The 20,873-nt window shown below is 40.4% G+C and overlaps 1 protein-coding gene across 2 annotated transcripts; it reads right to left on the bottom strand.

The window, feature by feature from the left end:
• Nucleotides 1–62: 62 nt before the first annotated feature.
• UBE2I (ubiquitin conjugating enzyme E2 I) lies at nt 63–16,843 on the bottom strand. 2 transcript variants are annotated; one of them, XM_062588694.1, is made up of 7 exons: nt 16,759–16,843; nt 10,398–10,476; nt 9,782–9,865; nt 5,775–5,847; nt 4,003–4,112; nt 3,741–3,820; nt 63–721 (listed from the first exon to the last, which is right to left on the bottom strand). In XM_062588694.1, exons 2-7 carry the CDS (start codon nt 10,461–10,463, stop codon nt 658–660), a joined length of 477 nt encoding a protein of 158 aa, XP_062444678.1. In that variant the 5' UTR covers nt 10,464–10,476; nt 16,759–16,843; the 3' UTR covers nt 63–657. The 2 variants fall into 2 exon arrangements, with proteins under 2 accessions (XP_062444678.1, XP_062444676.1); XM_062588692.1 differs by lacking the exon at nt 16,759–16,843 and adding an exon at nt 16,386–16,601.
• Nucleotides 16,844–20,873: the final 4,030 nt, after the last annotated feature.

Genomic DNA, 20,873 nt, shown 5'->3' with positions numbered 1-20,873 from the left:
AACTGCTTAAATGGCAGCCTTTTAATAATTTTAATGAAGATAATGAAGATAATGAAACAAAACCCTTTATATAAACAGTTTATTTACTCTAAACAGCAACACAGACAGAACGCCATATAAACACAAAGGAAGTGATGCAGAATAAAGATGCTGGCTGACTTTGGATCTCAGAGGCTCTTAAGCAGTAACAACCTATTTTCTGAAAGATAGAAAAACAAATTCAGGGAGGGAAGGGGGTGGAGGGCATGGTTTTTTTCATACAGCCAGCTAGAGGCTAAATATAGTTCTAAACATTTTAAAGCATGCCTGCATCAGATAGCAAAGTAACTAGAGATACTAGTGAATTTGTAGAAGTATAAAAGTTTATAATTTTACAGCAGTTGAAATACTGACATCAATATTAAAATAAAAGCAAGTTTTACATAACAATCAAAAATACAAAAGACTGAAGGAAGAGACCCTGTATGAAAAAACTGGGGGCAATTCAGCAAATTTAGAACTGTATACAAGTGGCGAATATGGAAAATGGCACACATACAACCCCCTCCCCTAAGTGGATATTAATTGTACATAGCAACATTAGATTTTGCAAAAGTTTTGTAAACAAGTTCTTGCCAAACCAATCCCTTCCTTTTTAAGATGCTGCATGACAGATGCTTATGATGGTGCAAACTTCTTGGCTTGTGCTCGAACCCTTTTTTCATATTCCACTCTGTTTTGGCTGAATAGAAAAGAAACAGAAGGTGATTAAAGCTTGAGAAATCAGAGAATTGCACAGTTTTTCTTTTATTTCCCTTCAGTATGAAACTAAGCCATTGCTGGAAGCAAAACACACTAGACAGAAGAGAATCCTATTTTTCACAATGCTCAAAAATTCACTGAACACTACAATGTACTAAAGACTTGTCTGAACCATTACTTTGAAAGTTTCCTGTGGAGGGAAGTTAAGTTTTGTTTAGCTAGTTACTTCATCTTTTGTTGAATGATTGTACTATCTGACTGCATACTATACCAACATGTAATGAGCAAGTGCATGCCTGCCCTTTCTCAGGGCCAGCTGTGCCTTGCATCCAAGTATCTTACTCATTTGAACCTAAGAATTTTCCCCTCTTTGTGCTGAGATCTGAATTCCAGTATCCTAGTAACACAAAGTATATGATGAGACCAGTTCACAGAACAGTTGGTAGAATTCATATGATTTTAAAGTGTCATCTTTACTGCTTTTAGAAGAGAGGGGAAGTGCTGTAATAAGGAAGATGATGGTAGTTTCACTCTATCTCTGCAGACCCTGCCTCAGTCTGCCTTAACCTTTAGTTGAAAAAAGAAAGTGTTCCACATTAAAAAAGGCACCGTAGTTCACAGCAGCTAGTATACTTGATGAAGACTGATTAAACAAGCAAATATTACTCCAAGGAACTATAACCACTCATTAAAGCTCAAAGACTGAACATAGAAAATGGCAAGTTCTTACTAAAGAAATTCATCATCTTCACTCTTGTGAGCAAGTTACTTAACACTGTGGTAAAACAAAGTGACTAGATTTTGCAGACAGCCTGAGTCAACTTACTTTCAGCTCTGAAGGCTGAAATCCAGCAAATTATATCCTCAGGAGTTGATGGTTTTGAGAAAGACATGAAGCCCAGTTTGGACATGTCAGATGAACAATTATTAGCAAGTAGACTGACAATACTCTAGTTTCTTCTCATATAACTAAACTTACAAACTTTCTTCTAAAAACTTTTCTTTAGGTAATATTGCATTGTCACACAAGAACTCAACCCAGCTCTTTAAGTCTCATAACCTCAGAACCCAAGCAAAAGAATGCCTGCCGTAGGAGTGTTTGCATGCACAGAGGGGAGAAGAGAAAGTAGGTTAACACAGTAAGAGTGCTGAAGTTAAAGTTACAAAGTAACAGTACACCAAAGTAGTCCTGATGGCAAGAACTAGGCTAAGTATCCTTATTTTGTACATAAAACTTATTCTTGAAAAGGAAGTTCAACAACCTGTCTAAAGGGTATCTACTTACACAGCACTGCATCTTCCCCCCAGACTTAGTAATCATGCCAAATTACAGATGAATACATCATCGTGCTCTGTTGCACTTCTAAGACTTACTCAATAAGTAATAAGCGCAAGTTATACTGTCAGGCTGTAGAAATACAGTAAACCCACTGAAAAAAAATGCATGTCTAAAAGACATGAAAAGGATATAAAATTAAAATACTTATCACTTGAAAGCAACGTTCTAAGGAGGAAAAAAAAAGTTTTATCATGTATTTTTGGCAGGTGCAGATCTTGTTTTGGGAGAATCGATTGTACTGAAATAGGTATAGAAGCACAGTGCTTGATTAGTGCATCTGGAAAGTCTTAGCACAGCCACAGAAGCAGCTTGTGCAATACCTTCCCAACACCCCTCTCCTCTCCTCCCACCCCACTGTTAAGCTTACGCTCATAGAAACTGTTCACTATTCCTATTCAGAAATGCCCCCTTAAAGCAGTACATTCATTAGTACTAACCAGTCATCAAGATACAAATCAAGATCCTGTCTTTTCAGTCTCTGCAGTAAGGCAGAAACAAGAACAAGAGATTGGTGTATATATGTACACACACACACACCCCCCAGTGTGTTTGTAGAAACAGAAAAGACATTTTTTTTTTAAATTACAGCATGTAGTTCCTTCCCCCTGAGTCCCTCATAGTAGTTTAAAAAGCAGCCACCCTCACCACTATCTGCTTCTGAAGGCACTGTCTACAACTGTGGCCTTCTATGTGTTCTTCATCTGCATTCAGTTCCATCCAATCTTCAGAAATTCTGAAAATTTATTCTTAAAGATTAACATTGAGTGAAGTGTTTAAATCCAAGACACTATTCAGCCCTATCTTTCTTTTCACCAGGGTCCTCTAATATAGACATATCTAAGCTATATCAAAGATGAAGTCTCATAAAATGTCATTTTCTAATTTGACAGTCTCCTGGAAATTCGTTCTTCTGTCCGGAATGGTAACCTTATGTTTTGATCTTGGTCATTATTTTAGTAGCTGACAGAGCCAAAAGCATTTTTTAATGTGTTTTGCCCCATAAAGAGTATAGATCAGCTGACCATTTTTGATTATGAGATGTTAAAACTGACCCTTACAAATATTTTTTTCAGTTTAAATACTATCATCTTTCATAACTACTGCAATATTCATTCTGCTAAAGTTGTTAGGCTATTCTTTTTGAAGATTTAATTTTCTCAGAAGGCTCTACACTCACAGTAATCATACACAGCTATACTTTATCCTTCAGTATCCTTATACTTTATCCTACAAATGTTCGTATACACCCACTACCAGGTAGAAGTAACATATTCCTGTATTGATGAATGGGACTCACCACCTAATCCAGTGTCATCCTTCTAATTGCTGGTTGTACAAAATCATTATGCCTCATCACTATTCCTCACTTAGTCTTTAAGGGAAGGGATTCTGTACTGAGATAGAACAACAGGAGAATCACGGTCCAACTAAGGAAGCCTCTGTAATTTATTGCTGTTGTCACATTACTAAAACTACCATTAACCTATTAACTTTGAAGTTACTCTTTTGCTTAAGCTTAGCATAAGCTAGGCATCTCCACAGGTCACGACCACGAAGGCAAGAAACTCTGATCACTCCTAAGAATATTCCAATACTGTATCAGTTACAAGTAGTTGAAGTTAATCTGACAGCTTTCAAAGTGATATGTAAAGATATTTACCAGTAAATTGTGTAAGCCTCTGCTTGAGCTGGATCTTGAATATTTGGTTCATTTAGAAGTTCTTGTATTCCTAACAAGATCTGTTTAAGAAGGAATAGGAAGTGAGTAACGTAGGCATAGATATTACTAAGAAATGTACAATTAAAACTAAAAAACCCCTCCTAGAAATCAATTGTAGAAACATACAATGAACATTTTGGACTCATTTAAGTCAAGCAGGCAAAGCAAGTAAGAATGCTTATGTTTAAATACAGTTAATGACCTGTTTAATTGTGATTGCTGGCCTCCAATCCTTATCTTCCTCTAAGATGGAGAGACACACTGTGCCTGAAGGATACACATTCGGATGGAATAATGGTGGTTCAAATTTACCTAAAGGAGAAGACAGTTACTTGCATACAGAGATAAGACAGATTAGAAGGTTAGGTTACAGTATCAGTGGAAAAGAAAATGGCCAATGACACAAGACATTTTTGGGGTGGGAGAAGGGAGTCATTAAAAAAGAGAGCGAGCGAGCGAGACAGACAGACAGAAGATCCCTAAAAAGATTTTTGCTACTGGTTTTCCTCTTGGCTCAGCGTGCACATAAAGCAAGAACTCCAACTGCCTGCAGTATCAGTCCAGGCAATATAGCAATATCATTGCGATCAGTAATCTTTTGGCTTAAGAGTAAAAAGTGACGAAATCAGTGTTGATTATCTTTAAATAGGATTAGTTTAAAAGGCTTTTTATCATATAGCAATGCATATTACTCTATACAGGAAAAAAACTGCCCTTCATTCATCTCTTCTCCTCAATTTAAAATACTGAAAGATCTATGTAGAAAAAGCCAAGTTAAGCATCGAGCATTTTTTTTCTGTTTTACTTTTATGTATAACCAACATGTGTTGCACTGAACATAAAGAACCAAGTTTAAGTTGCAAGAGTGATTGAAGAGATAGGCTTGTGCACTTAAAACTTTGCCAAGCAACGAATATTCTGACATTTCTTTAATCTTTGCAGGACTTAAATGCAAAAGCCACCATCTTCAGTAATGCAATGAGCAGTTACTTAGCAATATAGAAAACAGGCAGATACTGGTGTAATTTTCTATTCATCTTATGTCACAATGAAGTTTTGCATATGACCCACTCAAAGTTCAGTGGGAACTGAGGAGCTGTACTGGTAAGAAATAAGTCATACTAATTGATAAGTCACAGATGCACCCTAAGGGATAATGATTAATAATCCATTCAGCACTTGCAAAGTGGGCTAAACTAGTTGGTATTTCTTGAGATATTCATATTAAATATCTGCTCGTTAAAAAGGTATGTTTCATCTTGTGTCATAAGAATTTAGGTGAAGACAAACCAAATGAATAGCCAAGACAATCGATATTGCTGAAACACTAAAGGAATGTGAATCATTGTTTAAAAAGCTGTTTATGATCTGTGGGGGTAACCTTTTTAAAGGCCCTAGAAACTAGACAGGGCACAAGATGTTCTCAGACTTCTAAAGTTTATAAATGAGGTGTTTCAGAAGTTTTCTTATCCTAACAAGGAAACAAGATAACCAAGTATATACGTTATCGCTAACAGGAAAACAAAACAAAATACCCCAAACCAAAAACAAACAGATCCATATTTAAGGTTAACAGATGAAAAGTTTAAAGTTGATGGAAACATCTTTTTTTAATTGTCTAAGACCTTGCTTTCTGAGTGAGTTCTCAGCTTAAAAGACCAACTTTATGGAAGAACACACCCTAAGAAGTTTAGATTAACCATGCCTGCCTACTTGATTCTGAAGAGTGCTGATCAAATAGGGGATGCTTCAACCAATGCTTCTACCAAACTTTCAGAAAATCCACAAAGCAGCCCTCTACTCCTCAGCTTTCTAATATTGAACATTGTGCTCCTTTCATCAAATGCAAAAGCAGGGTGGGAAGGAAAACACCTTTCAGTAGGAAATCAGAAAGAAGCAGTAACCATTTACACAGCCTCATGGACTGCTTTAATATTGTTCTATTAAACCTGTGGGTTTGGTCATTTTACTTGCATTTTGGGGGTGAAGAAGGGTAGTCATCCTTGAAAAGCATCCGTAGTTTAAATAAGCCTCCTTCCCACGGTGTCTATCAAAAGAAGTTAAAGGAGAATTCAGATTACAGTAAGGAAAAGTCAAACAAACAAAAACAAAACAGCATAATAAGACGCATCTTTTCTATACCAGTATGAAATATTTGTCCTCTTGCCTGATTAGCTTTTTGCTGTTTTTAGTAAAAATGTGTTGAGAGAATTATCTAGTACAACACTCTCAATGACAGAAAAAAATATTCTCTATTTTCTGATTAAATCAGTTCATGTATTGAGAAGTAGTTCGGAATTTGACATCAAAAGTAAAAATCTCAAAAGAGTTTTTTTTTAAAAAAGCACATTCATTCAAGAGTACATTTCTGCTTTAACATAGCAGTAGTATCTCAGTACTATATCTGCATACCAAGTCCACAGAGATGCAAAGGGATGTCCACACTGAGACTAGTTAGTCTATCTATATAGTAAGCAGTTGGAAGACTTTTTTTCCACTTGATTATTACTAATAAGTGTTACAGAGTCAGTCAAGAAATTCAATACAAACAAACAATTTAAAGTATGACAGCTTACGCTTGTATTTGAATAGAAGAATTAAAAGTTTTAGATGCTAAACATGTAATGATGGAGGGATCATTATACCCACACTTAAATCTGAGAAGACAGAATATGGATACACCATTTAAGCAAGTGGATATAAACAACTTTTATTTTAACCCATGAGAATCTGGCCTGAGAAAAAGCACTAAGAGTAAATAAATCCCCAAACCAACAATAACTAATATTACAGTGCCTTCTAGATTTATGTTAGGTTCTTCGCTAGTCTAAATTAATCCTGTCTTTATTTGGTAGCATGTAGTTTTGCAGATTACATCTTTTTGTACAAGAAACAGAAGTTCCAAGGTTTTCATCACTGTCAGAAATCATGAACAATGCTCTGTTACAGCAGTTCCAGTGCTACACAATGTCAAGGACTAAATAAGATGGCACTACTCAGAATGGTCATCTAAAGAAGAACAAACATCCAGCAAAAGACAGAAAGCCTACCACAAAAGATATCCTGCCTTGTCCTCTTACTTGGAACATAAGGAGAAAAGCCTCTCTTCTGAAGAATTAACTTCTTATTAGAAGTGTGAAAAAGTTTATTAGTCTCTAAAACAGCAGATCACTCACCTGTTACTAGTCCTTACTATAGGCCCACCAAAACGAAAATAAGTGTCAGATTTGTCCTTTAGAGACAATCTGAGTAATGATGGTCTCACAAGTTAGTTTAAGTGATTTACTTGGGTCCTCAAGGGCAAGCAGATACTGTCAAGAATCACCTCAGGAAAACCCCTACCTCTTCCCTACCTAAATCACGTAATTTTTAGTGAGTGTTGGGGGCAGAGGACCCCCACTGTGCTCAATGAAAACCAGCAAAAAAGTCCAAGGCTACAATAGGGGAAAGGAAAGTGCTAATGAATACAAACACAGGAGTGTTTTTAAGAGTTAATAGTTTTGATTCACTAGAAATACTTGTACTCCACACCTTCTCAGAGAAGACAAACTTGTCCATTTTCAAAAGAATGATAGAAGCCTTTTGATAGAATAAAAGCTCTTATTTTGGTTGTTTTCAATTTTGCAGGAAGAGAAATGGCTTTTGCTAAACTGCACAAGTAAAATGCAAGAACAGTCAAAAACAAGTTTTGACTCTTTCTGATAGAGCAATACACTTTATGGATGTAAAATAGTAGATATTCAAAAGCCTTACTAAGATAGAAAAATGACACAGCAATATCATCTAGATCCTTCTACGCTACTGGACAGATTGCAGGTGCATCTTCAAGTCATATTACAGCTGTTAAATGATTCACGCTCAAAAGAGAAGTGTATGAAGAAATTCATCCCAGGTCTAATATCATTTGCTACTTCTGTTTGTGATCTGCTGATAGCACAGGAGAAGACATCCAATAAATCTGCAGGCAGAACCAAGCCGACAGGAATGACAAGCAGATGAGAAAGTATTTTGGAATCAAACTTACTTAACTTTAATCTGCTTAAACAGTTTTGGAAAAAGAATGAACGTAATTCAGGGAGAAGTGCAAGACTCTATGTTTAAATTGGAATAATCAAGCATGCATGTACCAGACAGGAAAAAGTGATTAGATTGCAAGGATTCAAGAGAAAGATTCAAGCTTGGTAATTGAATCAAATTGAACCTTCTGTCAGACAGTCATAAGCAACAACAATTCATAAGGTTATGCACCAGCATTACAGGCCTTTAAGACTTTTTGGAGGATAGCTAAGTTTTGATAAAACCCAACATCAAGGCTCCAAACATATATCTCATATGCCATGTAGGCAAGTTCATCCACTGATCTGGCTCAGAGGCAGCAGCTGTAGTACAGTGTGCCTCCAAACACAATGGCAATATGCAACTGATTGGTCTGGTAGAGACAAACAACATACGCTGTTTCTAGCAAAAGAATCAGTCTATTCAGAAATAAAAGCCCTGAATTATTACAGATCTCTATCCAAGAACTACAAGAGTTTGCCTTATCTTGTCCTGGGATAAGCTGTTTCATAGGAGACAAGAAATTGGTCTTTAAGACTTTTGTTTGCTTCATTTTACAATTTACAGAGCCATACCACTAAGATTTCTTAACCTATGTATTTAAAGATGGTATTTTGACAAAACAGTTAGCTATTACAAGCGATAAACTTGTTTTGGCAGAATACCCTGCGATAAGTTTTTCCTTGTATTGTTAAATTATTTTTAGATGCTTCTTTATGAAATAACTTGAGGTATACTGTTTTGGAGAGTCATACATAAACTAGGTATCAATTCGCTCAATATTTTGGTAGCTGTCTATTCAAGTTAAATCTCTAGCAGCAACACTCCATGCCATTTTCAGCACTAGGTGAACTGGGGAATAGTATGGAATCAGCATGTTTTGCTAACATATACTTTTATACTTTCCTTATAAACAAAATCTAAGAGACCAGATTTTAGGGGAACTTAAGTAAGTTGGCATGAAGAGGTGTTTTTTTAAAAAAAAATAATAATAATCCACATCTATCCAATGCAAAACACCAAAGATCAGTAAAAATGAAAAATACTAGGTTACTACTATTTCAGAAAAAAATGCATCCACTGTGTTCAAGAATAATCAATCACTCCTTGACAAGGAAAAACTTAAGAAAAAGAAATAGCACACAGAATGAGAAGTTATAATGCCAGTGTGGCAATCAGTGTGGCTTCATGCATTAATGATTATCTCCATCTAGAACTTCTGTTTGTTCTCTCCCCTAAAATCAAACTAAACCAACTAGAGCAACAAGGGAAAGGAATACGTTTATAGAGACCACAATTATTTATTTTTAGGAAGTGGACATAAAAGCACAAATGAAATCAGCTAGAACTATGTTAGAAAGTTTTATTCTTCTTTTCCTAAAATAAAAAGGGAATCTCACACCTTCCATTTATGAAATTTTCCATGATGACAGAGCAGAACTATCTTCCATTAAATCCACAAAATTAAGAACAGTGCTACAGTACACCACTTCTATAAGAGTGAAGAGTCTTCACTACTTAGTGGACAGAAGAGAGGCACTTGCAGTTAATCAGCAGAGGTAACATTTTGTAAATATTGATCTTCAAGCTTTAGGGCTTAAATCAGCATTTAGTAAGAACAGAAGTCACAATAAACCCTGTCATGAAGTAGAAGATTATCTTAAGTCTGCTCTATACAGGATTCTTGCAGACTTCTCTGAGCATTTGTTCCTTGAAGTGGTCAGTGCCAACAGTTAAACAGTCTGTGTATTTAGTCCACTGTCATTCTCCATCTACTTCACTCAGATTCCAAAGTAGCAGAAGGATCCAAAGGTGTACATTAAACTGCATGTAAGTTATACTTTCAATTCTCACCTTAATACATGAGCAGGCTTATGTTACTTTTCAGCATATAAGTGAGATGTTAGGACAACAGTAAGTCTTACCCCTTTCTTTCCTGGAATAGCACACTCCCAGTTCATTAGATTCATTGTGCCATCTGGATTTTTTGTAGGTACTGCTACAAATCCCTGAATTAAAGCAAAAAAAAAAAAAAAAAAAATCAAAGGGTGAGGATTTCAGAAGATACACGTATAGCATAGTTTACAGAATCACAGAATCAGCAGTAAGGCTGGAAGGGACCTCTGGAGATCATCTAGTCCAACCTCCCAAAGATTTCCTGGTGCTGGTTCCACTGAGGCTTGAACCCAAGACCTTCAGCACGTAAAGCAGATGTGATAACCACTACACTATCCCTCTACCCCATGATTATCTTCTCTTTATACATGCTGTTATTTTGCTTTGCACTACATAGTTTTAAGCAGCTTTTTTTGCCTGTTTGATTAGGTGTTAAAAATCTCTTTATATATATAGATATATACACCTATCTAGCAATATCATCAGAAGACTCAAAATATAGATATCCCTCTCTCTCTCTCTCTCTCTCTCTCTCTATATATATATATATATATGTATATGTATATACATGTACATCTAGGAATAATCATCAGAACACCAAAATAGCTACAGAAGTCAGAAAGCTGACAGTTCTCATATACTTACAAATGGATGATCTTTTCTCCAGGCTTTTCTCTCCTGTGCAAGTCTGCTGAGGGCTATGCCAGACATATTTGGAGTCCCTCTAAAATAGAAATTATTGCTTTTAGTATAAACTTTTACATAAAATGTAAACATATTTCATACATAGAAACATATTTCATACATTATCTTTTGAAAAGCTATGATTACTCAGGAAGTACTGTTATCTACGATTTCACAACTCTTGTTGAGACGTGCATTTTTCCCTCACTGCTCAGTAGAGCTCAACATCAGGAAAAACATCATCAAGGTTCCCCATGTCAACAACTTTAAAACTAGATGAAGTCTAGTAACTTTGAATACTATCCCCACCTTGTGTTCCACATGTGAACTACATCTTCAAAAATACTGCAACAGTAGCTTGACAACAGAAATACCACCAAGTATTAAGAGAAGGGCTCAGATTTTCTACTTGTATAATTGATAAATGCCTATCTCCTACACCATGAAGTGTATGATTTTCCTTCTGTAGACCAATAATTCTGTTGCTATGCAAAAGCAACATGGGCATAGAACTTATCAGAATTATCTCAGTTTTGCTGAGATATCGCTATGTAACTTCTAAACATCAGCAGACACAGAGAGCAATAAAGAAGTGATCTAAAGAAGAACCAGTGTCCCAATCACTCCACAAGGTAGGTTCTGAAGTCCAATGTAAACTGAGTGATCTTTCTGCATCTGCAATGCCCTTAGTAACAGCCAAGTATGATGACTGAAACTGCAAACTGCAGAAGAAAATATGCAGAGCACAGGTCATCACTGCAAGTGATGCAATGAGAGTTCTAGACATAATGGTTGCAATAGAATGGCTCACTATCAGGGAGGATTCTCCATTCATGTAGAGCATTAATCAAAAAAGTTTATTTTTCATTGCTAAACAGTACTTGAACTCAGGGTTTTGTTAGCCACATCAACAAAAGGAGCTCATAATCTCCTTTCAACAAAGGTTTTTAATCCTTTTCCCTATTGCACACTTCCCCTTGTCAAAGAAGAGTTGGTATTCAGCAGTTTGCCTGACTTCTCCAACTGTTCTTAACTCTACATATAGTTAAGTCTTTAGGCCAGCCAAAAGAATACAAGAATTCTTCCACTAAACAGGCTCAGAGAATTAATGGTAAGAATATTACCAATCCATTAACATGAACATTTTAAATGATGGTTAAGAACTATACAATATTCAATACGGTATTAATATGCAGATTGTTCATAAGAGTATTACAATCTATTACCACAATAGTATGAACTGTAGCTTACAAAGATCCTTATGTTAAAATTCCACACTGGACTAACTCACGCTCATTTACTATACATTTTAAAGATTAGAAGACAGTTGGCTTCCAACTTAAGTACTTACACATTATTAAAAATTAGCAGAGAAGACACCTCAACTCAAAGTCTTTAAGAACTCCAGATTAAGAGTTTTAATGAGTTCCTGGGACACTCAGTATTTCAAATCCTTTCTTCTAGTTTTACTCAAAGATAGTTTTGCTTGGATGACCATAAAACATAATTTCAACTTCAAGCTAGCAGTTAAATTCATGTCAGACGAAGCTATTTTTAGAAAGGATCATTAACCCTGAAATACAACAAATATGTACAGTAAATTCTATATTCAGTCTAATATTTCTCTTAGTGTTATATATCCCTATAAATTATTTGATGAGTAAAGCAGGTATGTATCTGGATCTTGATTATGCCAGAAGACTTGGTTAACAGAGAAACTGTACATACCACTTCAGACTATTTCATTCACCAGAGAAACAAGCAGGAGGCATTGAAAAGATACTGTTAGAGCAAAATTCTCCCTTAGAGAAATTTTAAAAGGAGTAACTTCATTCTATGACCCCATATTCTTGCAACAGATTTAGATGAACTACTGAATATGTGACAAAATTTCAGTTTTGCTGTCAGTACATGACAAGTCACTGTATTAACCTTGCTACAATAATTTGAGGAAACTAGTTGTGCTTATTAACCATTCATATATTCTTAGACACTTTAACTCAGTTACCTTTTCTCCAAGGAAAATATTACAGAATGCTTTCAAACATGAAGAATTAGATTTCCTGTGGTTAACAGACAATTATGTATATCTCAAGGGAAACGCTGACTTCTCAGAAGGCCTATAAACTACATAGGACCTATAGAACATTACTAATTAAATAAATTTTCAACAGAATGAAATATCAAATTTTAAAGCTTTAATTCTGACTTGTTTCAGGTTTGCTTTTGTAACCTGCTTGCTTTTCCACTAGTTATGCACTACATGGTAGCCTAGTAAACTTAAGCCTTTCTTCAGGTCTATAAAGATGTCTTCAAATCTTGAGGAATTTGACTTAGTTAATCACCAATCAGACTACTTTCAGAAATATTTTTCAGTGTATACACATACACACCCTCATTACAACCAAAAAGATTAAGTTTAATCTTTTAACTGGTTTGCACCTTGAGATGTTGAATCAAGCTTTGAAGAGGGACCACACACCATTTCCTGCCAAAGTGCAGCACATCTATCTTCCCAATGCTTCCTTTCATTCCTTAGTTCAAATGTCAATTTCCCCTCCCCCCCATCTCCTCACAGCAAAAAGTTGAGTGCCATTACTTAAGTTCTGGGGATGATATATTTTATGCAAGGGAAAGGGGAGAGGAGGAGGGAAGAGTGTGTAAAAATAGTTCAAACTCTCAGCTATTCTGCAGCCTAGCCAAATAGTTAAAGGTAATACTAAAAGACAGTTTGACAGCAAAAACAAACAATGACAGAGGGATATATGAACTAAAAAGGTGTTTTCCCAATTCCTATATTTTAAATGAAGAAAATATTAGGTTGAGTTTCATTATTTCACAGTAAGTGAAGCCTGTGACTTAATAGTTCAATATTTATTTTAGTAGCAACTCTGCTGCATGGGTAAAAAATATTGAGGATTTCAGTGGTTAAATCTGAATTTCACGTAACACTGTAGATTATTAGTGAGCCAAATGTGATTAACTAGAATATATTGAGAAGCTTGAGAAGCCTTACAGAATCTTCTCACGGTTAAAACAAACTCTCAATCTTCAATAAAGCAGCTGGTTTCTGGAGCAGAATCATTGCAGCTTGTTGCTGATCTCCTTAAATCAATAGACCGAATTTCTGAAATGCCAGGTGATGGACAGTAAAACTACAACAATGGACTCAGATGGAGAACTCTGGTTTCTTACAGAAGTTGCTAGTTAAAGACTATAGATTTTCTAGTTCAAGAGAAGCTTGATAAAAAATTAAGTGTTTGTGTCTTCAGTTTATATTCCAAGTACATATATTTAGACAGTCTTCTAGTCTCTGCCATTCCACTACTGTGAATATCAAAAATCTTTGCAATTTAAAAAAATAATTGTTAAAAATTGATAATTCCCAGGGTTTTAAGAATATTTACTTTATCCATATCAAATCAGAGGTAGACAGGTAAACAACTAGAAAGAAAAAACAATTACATTAGATTGTTTCAGTTACCAGAAATATATAATTATCTTTTTTAATCTATTACAATATACAGTTAGCGGTTTTACTGCTGATTTGAACCTGTTTCCTCTCTGCCTCTCCCCAAACAATCAAACCTAAACTGCTGATTAAGTTTTACTGAATATGACCAAAAAAAAAAAAAAAAAAAAAAAAAGAGAGAGAGAGAGAAAAATCAACTACAGCAGGACTCGGTCTCTGATTTTTGTGCCTGCTGCCAGTATCTCTTCTGGAACACTGTTGTTAAGATGTCTTATAAAGGTCCAGGGATGGTGAAGTAACTAAAATTGATATCTTCAGGCAGTGAGTGCTATGGACTTACTACACACAAGTAAACACTACATTAAGTTTACCCCTTTTCATATTTTAAAGTAAATCAAGAACTGTATTGGGAGACTAATTTCCCTGTACTCTTGTGGTCTCCCCTTGAGTTTTGTAACCCTTATGTGACTCCCATGACTGTAAGGAGCATTCAGCAAAAAAGGATGCAGAAGATTTGTCATTCTGGAGCTTGTCACCCTCTTTTTCAGAGTATCTAAATATCTTACATACTTCTATGGCATGGCTCTGTGCCTGGTTAACCTCTTCCCAAAGTTCACAGGCTTCAGTTACCCTTACAAGGGTAGACAAGTATTGGAAGAAAAGAGAAAAAACAACAAAAAACAACAATTCATCTCCTGCACATCTACTTTGTAGCAGTTTGTGACAAACAAGAGGAAGGTCAGTTCAGAATGAAGATCCCATTAGAGTCTGCTCAAAAGTGCATCAGTTTATCACGAATTTTCCAACATACACTGTCTAGCAGCTCTTCACTAGAGGAATCTAGTAATCTTGTTCAAACTGTTGCTCTGCAGGAGCTTGATCCTCAGAAATAAAACTGAAGCTCTCATATCCTCAATGCTACATTTATCTTCCTCAATAATGTACACGTATTGTTTCCTTTGCAGTAGTAGTTCTGAGCAGTATTTTGTCCAAATGCCTAGGCTTAATGTTTAGCTCTTGTAAGCTCTTGAAATTCTTTGCAAATGCAAGGCATTGCTATTAATGTGAAATGGTTAAAACCTTAAAAAAGTAGTTCTATTTTTTTAAAAAAAAAAGTCACCACTATCACACCTTATTTATTTCTTCCACTTGAGAAATTTATTGCTAAGGAATAGAACTGAGGTAAGAGCACTTTAAAGAGATACATCACTGGAAAGAACACTCTCTTCTGCCCTGGAAAAAAAAAATATATACACATATAAACCCTATCTTGTAAAGGCCATGCAAGCACAAGAGGTCCATCTCCACATTTTGTTCGTTTTACACCATGCCTCTCCTTCCTTTCCTCTCCTTTCTTTCTCTCCTCCTGCATTAAAAGGTAGTAATGCCCTTTTTATTGCTATCAAAGCACTAGGAAACAAACAAAGCTTCCAAACTTTGTAGCTTGCCTCCACTGCTGCTACTACCATCTGCTTTTGGAGAAAAAAAAATAAAAACAAGAACACACACATCAAGTTTATCACAGGGGTGAACTAACCGTGTTCCATTATAGATCATCTTAGCTACCTATGTCCTCTGATAGGAGGAAAAAAATGAAAATCTATTTCCAAACACAAAGCCTCATAAAGAACAGTTCTGCTGTGGGACCGCAACACCTATCACACACACAATTCTGATCTATGATGAGTCCCTAAATACAGGCACAGCACACTCTTTAAGTGTCAAGAACTTGAACTAGTTCCTATTCATTTCAAATAATAAAATAAGTTTAAGATTGTCAGCTTCACATGCTAATTCTGCGGGCTGAAGACTAGTGCAAAAGGAAGTTATAAACCAGAGCAGCTTGCCCAAGAACTTGACGAACTTTACTTTTCAGAAGTATGGAAAAAAATCCACGGTTGCGATTTAATCGAAACAAACAAGCGCTGGCCTGGAAGAGAAAAACCACTTCCTGCGGCAGGAAAAAGGGCAGAGAGGGCTTACTATGCCGGCACGGCTACCAGAGCCGCTGGGAGCAAGGCCCGCGGCTCGGCAAGAGCCTTCGGTCCGCACCGGTTGAGTAACACCACCGGCAGTGCCGGCGCCCGCCCAGGGCCGCCCTCCCGGCGAGCCCAGCACCGAGGCCTGCACAGGGCAGCCCGGCACCCGCCCGCCAGGACCTAGGCGAGTGCTCGTCGGGCCGGGACCGCCTCGCGCAGGCCCCGTGGCGCCCAGCCCTCCTCGCCGCGCGCGGCCGCCGAGACCTCCGGGGGCGGCTGCGGGGCAGCGAGAGACGCGGAGCCGGCCCAAGGCAGGCAGCGCTGCGCCGCGCCGCCGGGCCCGTCCGCACGGTCTCCTCAGGGGCCGCCAGGCCCGCGCGCCCTGTCGTGCGGCGGACGGGACGCGCCAGCCCAGGCACCGCTATCCTGGGGCCCACGGCCGCCAGCGCACTGCCCCAGGCCCCGCCGCCCCAGGCCCTTCGCCCGGCCAGGCCTCACCGTGAGCGGCCGCAGCACCCGCGCGTGTCCCGGATTGAGGCGGCAGCGAGTGACCCGGATGTTCCCCACTCGGCTCCCCCCCTTTGTCTCTGGCCCGGAGTTTCCCTCCCTCTTTCCTCGGTGCGGAGTGCGGCACTGTGGTATGTCCCTCAATGCGATCCGTCCGTGCGGCTGCGCCGGCGCGCTATGACCCTGAGTCCGATCCGTCCGCCACGCTTTACGCATCCTCGTGACACAGGACCCGAGGCGCCGGGAACAATGCCTGAGAAAGGAGCGCAAGGGAAATCCCAGCGGTGCTCTCTAAAGCCCTCTCCTCTTCGTCATGCCCCTCGCCGCCTACCAGCCCCTATCGAGAAACTGAGTGGATTTTTACCTCAGGCTCTGAGAGAGTCACCTGCGCCCTAATAAGGCCTGGTCCCTCACAAGGAACTAGGGCCGGTATCGCAGGCCGCGCCTGCCCGGGACAGCCTTGAGGCCGAGAGGACCCCACCCGCTGTGAGCGGCCGGGCCTCTGATTAGGGGTGGAGGCTCCGCCTCTAGAGGAACTTTCACAGGTGATTGGCTGGCCGGAGAGCCAGCGGGGAGGCGGGGGCGCGGCCCTCCTCAGGCTCTGGCGAGGCCGGGCGGCTCCTTGCGTGGCGGGCCCCGGGCGGCGTGGCGGGGCGGGTGCAGGCGGGGGCGCCTCGTCTGTCACCTGGGGCCACAAGGCGCGGGAAAACTGCGAGACTTACTGCTGCCTCTCCGTGTCCCGCCTTTGGCTGTGTGTTTGGCCCAAGTCTGTTTTTCTGTCTGAGGCAGAGTGCTTTACTTACTGTGCTTTTGTTTCCTCCTTTTTTTCTTGGTTTATAGGAACGCGGTTTGTTTTGTGGCATAAGGGGCATTAATCACCGTTGTGTTCTTGTGTTTGGCTTTTTTTTGTTTGTTAGTTTTACTGAAACTTAAAGTTTCAGTACTGAAACCTTCCCTTAGCTATGCCTCACCCTGGTCTCACGGTGTTAGTGGTTCTTGAGCTACCTTCTATATAGTGCTTAAAACTAAATTCAAAACTGTATCTTGGGAATGCTTTTTCAATTAACTTTTTTCCAAAAAAAATCACTTAACTTGAATATGTCCTAATCAAAATAGTTAGAAATCTCATTGCCCAACATCCCATCTAATGAGTAGGCAGCTACAAAGAGCAGTTCATTTTAGATGCATTAAACTGCCTGTTGGAGCACTTCTGTTTCTCTGTAGCTCTGGAATTTGGTAGCAGCTGGCACCTAAAGCTGGCAGAATGCATCTAGACCTCATTAGAAATTTTTGCTTGTGCTTTGTTCTGCTTGTTTTTAAAAATTCCAACTTAAAATTCTGTTAGATTTTTCTGCTCCTTGAATCACTGTAAACGATACACAGTATGAAGATGTAAGTTTTTTTTTTGAAAAAATGAAAATGTATTGCACTGAGAAAGGGGAATAACCTACTATTCGTGTGTGTAATGGAGGGGGCAAGATGTCATCAGTATAAACTGCAGCAAGAAAAATGAAAGTGAAGCATGAAGAAAATATTTAATGTCAAAGATGCTAAAGCATTTGGTTGCCTAATGGGAGGAGTGTGAACTCTTCATCATAGAGCTTATGGGTGAAGATCAAAGGGCAGGCCAGCATGGGGGACACTGTTGTGAGTGTCTACTACAGGCCACCTGACCAGGAAGAGAAAGTTGACGAGGCCTTCTGTAGGCAGCTGGAAGTAGCCTCACAATCTCACAGGCCCTGATTCTCATGGGGGACTTCAGCCACCCTGACATCTGCTGGAGGGACTACACAGCAAGCCACAAGCAGTCCAGGAGGCTCCTGCAATGCACTGATGATAACTTCTTGTCACAAATGGTGGATGAGCCTACCAGGAAGGGTGTCCTGCTGGACCTTGTCCTTACCAACAGAGAGGGACTGGTTAGAGATGAGAAGGTTGGGAACAGCCTTGGCTGCAGTGACAATGAGGTGGTGCAGTTCAGGATCCGGCAGGAAAGACCTAGGGCAACAAGCAGGATTGCAACCCTGGACATCAGGAGAGCGGACCTTGGGCTCTTCAGAGACCTAATTGGTGGAATCTCATGGGTGAAGGCCCTAGAAGGAAGGGGGAGTCCAGGAGAGCTGGCTAATATTCAAACATCACTTCCTCCAGGCTCAAGAGCGTTGCATCCCTATGAGTAAGAAGTGCAGCATAAGGGGCAGGAGACCTGCATGGGTGAGCAAGGAGCTCTTGGCGAAATTCAGGCAGAAAAAGAAAATACACAGAACGTGGAAGAGGGGACAGGCTACTTGGCAGAATTATAGGAATGCAGTCAGAGTACGTAGAGATGAGGCGAGGAAGGCTAAGGCCCAGCTGGAATTGAGACTGGCAAGGGATGTCAAGGACAACAGGAAGGGCTTCTTCAAATACATCAGCAGCAAGAGGAGGACTAGGGAAAATGTGGGCCCACTACCGAATGGGGCGGGGGCCCTGGTGACAAGGGATACAGAGAAGGCAGAATTACTGAATGCCTTCTTTGCTTCAGTCTTCACTGCTAACGGCAGCCCCCAGGAATCCCAGAGCGTGGACGTGAGGGAGGAAGTCCAGAGAAGGGAAGACTTTCCTTTGGTCGAGGAGGATAGGATTAGAGACCTTCTGGGCAGGCTAGACATCCACAAATGCATGGGCCCGGATGGGATGCACCCACGGGTACTGAGGGAGCTGGCGGATGTTGTTGCCAGGCCGCTCTCCATCACCTTTGAAAGGTCCTGGAGAGGTGCCTGAGGACTGGAAGAAAGCCAGTGTCACTCCAGTCTTCAAGAAGGGCAAGAAGGAGGACCCAGGCAACTACAGGCCAGTCAGCCTCGCCTCCATCCCTGGAAAGGTGATGGAGCAGCTCCTTCTAGATGTCATCTCCAGACATATGGAGGAAAAGAAGGTGATCAGGAGTAGTCAGCATGGATCCACCAAGGGCAACTCCTGCTTAACCAATCTGATCGCCTTCTCTGATGGAATGACTGGCTGAGTAGATGAGGGGAGGGCAGTGGACGTTGTGTACCTTGACTTCAGCAAGGCTTTTGATGCTGTCTCCCATAACATCCTCCTAGATAAGCTCAGGAGGTGTGGGTTAGACGAGTGGACAGTGAGGTGGCTTGAGAACTGGCTGAAAGGCAGAGCTCAGAGGGTCATCCTCAGTGGCGTGGAGTCTAGTTGGAGGCCTGTGGCTAGTGGCGTCCCCCAGGGCTCAGTACTGGGTCCCATCCCGTTCAACTTATTCATCAATGACCTGGATGAGGGGACGGAGTGCCTCCTCAGCAAGTTTGCTGATGATACCAAGCTGGGAGGAGTGGCTGACATACCTGAGGGTTGTGCTGCCATTCAGAGAGACCCTGGACAGGCTGGAGAGCTGGGCGGAGAGGAACCTCCTGAGGTTCAACAAGGGCAAGTGCAGAGTCCTGCGCCTAGGGAGAAATAACCCTAGGCACCAGTACAAGCCAGGGGCTGACCTGCTGGAGAACAGCTCTGCGGAGAAGGACCTGGGAGTGCTGGTGGATGACAGATTGACCATGAGCCAGCAATGTGCCCTTGTGGCCAAGAAGGCCAATGGTATCCTGGGGTGCATTGGGAAGACTGTTGCCAGCAGGTCAAGAGAGGTGATCCTGCCCCTCTCCTCAGCCCTGGTGAGGCCTCATCTCGAGTACTGTGTCCAGTTCTGGGCTCCCCAGTACAAGAGAGACATGGAGCTACTGGAGGGAGTCCAGCGTAGGGCTACAAAGATGATCAGAGGGCTGGAGCACCTGCCCTATGAGGAACAGCTGTGAGAGTTGGGCCTCTTTAGCCTGGGGAAGAGAAGACTGAGGGTGGACCTTATCAATGTGTACAAGTACCTGAAGGGAGGGTGTCAAGGGGACGGGGACAAACTCTTTTCAGTTGTCCCGTATGACAGGACAAGAGGCCATGGGCAGAAATTGAAGCACGGGAAGTTCTACCTGACCGTGAGGGGGAATTTCTTCACTGCGAGAGTGACGGAGCACTGGAACAGGTTGCCCAGAGAGGTGGTGGAGTCTCCTCCTCTGGAGATATTCAAGGCCCACCTGGATGCAACCCTGTCTAACATGCTCTAGGTGACCCTGCCTAGCAGGGAGGTTGGACTAGATGATCTCCAGAGGTCCCTTCCAACCTTACTGATTCTATGATAGGGGGCTTTAAAAGTAGGTTACACAACAAAGGTAGGTGTTGCAAGTGTAGCTATTTCTGCCTTTGGCCAAGGGCATGAGGTGAGTGGTGTATCTCAGCCCATTCCAGACTTTTGTTTTTTAATCAATTTTCTCATTTTACATCTCATTTTTGACTCCTTCAGAAAAGATGGAGAGGGCAAGTTTTCTTTCAGGTAGGCAGATGGGCAGTTTGAATACCTCCCTGTTACAGCAAGGAATGCTGAATGAGATCATGAGGCAGAACAGGAATAGTGATGTATCACAGGAATGTTTAAGAATGCAA

The sequence above is a fragment of the Rhea pennata genome, chromosome 15, assembly GCF_028389875.1.
Source record: "Rhea pennata isolate bPtePen1 chromosome 15, bPtePen1.pri, whole genome shotgun sequence".
In the NCBI taxonomy this organism is placed as follows: Eukaryota; Metazoa; Chordata; class Aves; order Rheiformes; family Rheidae; genus Rhea; species Rhea pennata.
This window is presented reverse-complemented; position numbering and strand designations above follow the sequence as displayed.

What these genes read in the sequence shown, in the direction of transcription:
- UBE2I (XM_062588694.1), bottom strand. Translation starts at nt 10,463, where the DNA reads ATGTCTGGCATAGCCCTCAGCAGACTTGCACAGGAGAGAAAAGCCTGG. An exon ending in GGAGAAAAGATCATCCATTT is followed by an intron (nt 9,866 to 10,397) that starts GTAAGTATATGA and finishes GCTTTAATTCAG; the next exon opens with GGATTTGTAGCAGTACCTAC. An exon ending in GAGGCTTACACAATTTACTG is followed by an intron (nt 722 to 3,740) that starts GTAAATATCTTT and finishes TTTTCTATTCAG; the next exon opens with CCAAAACAGAGTGGAATATG.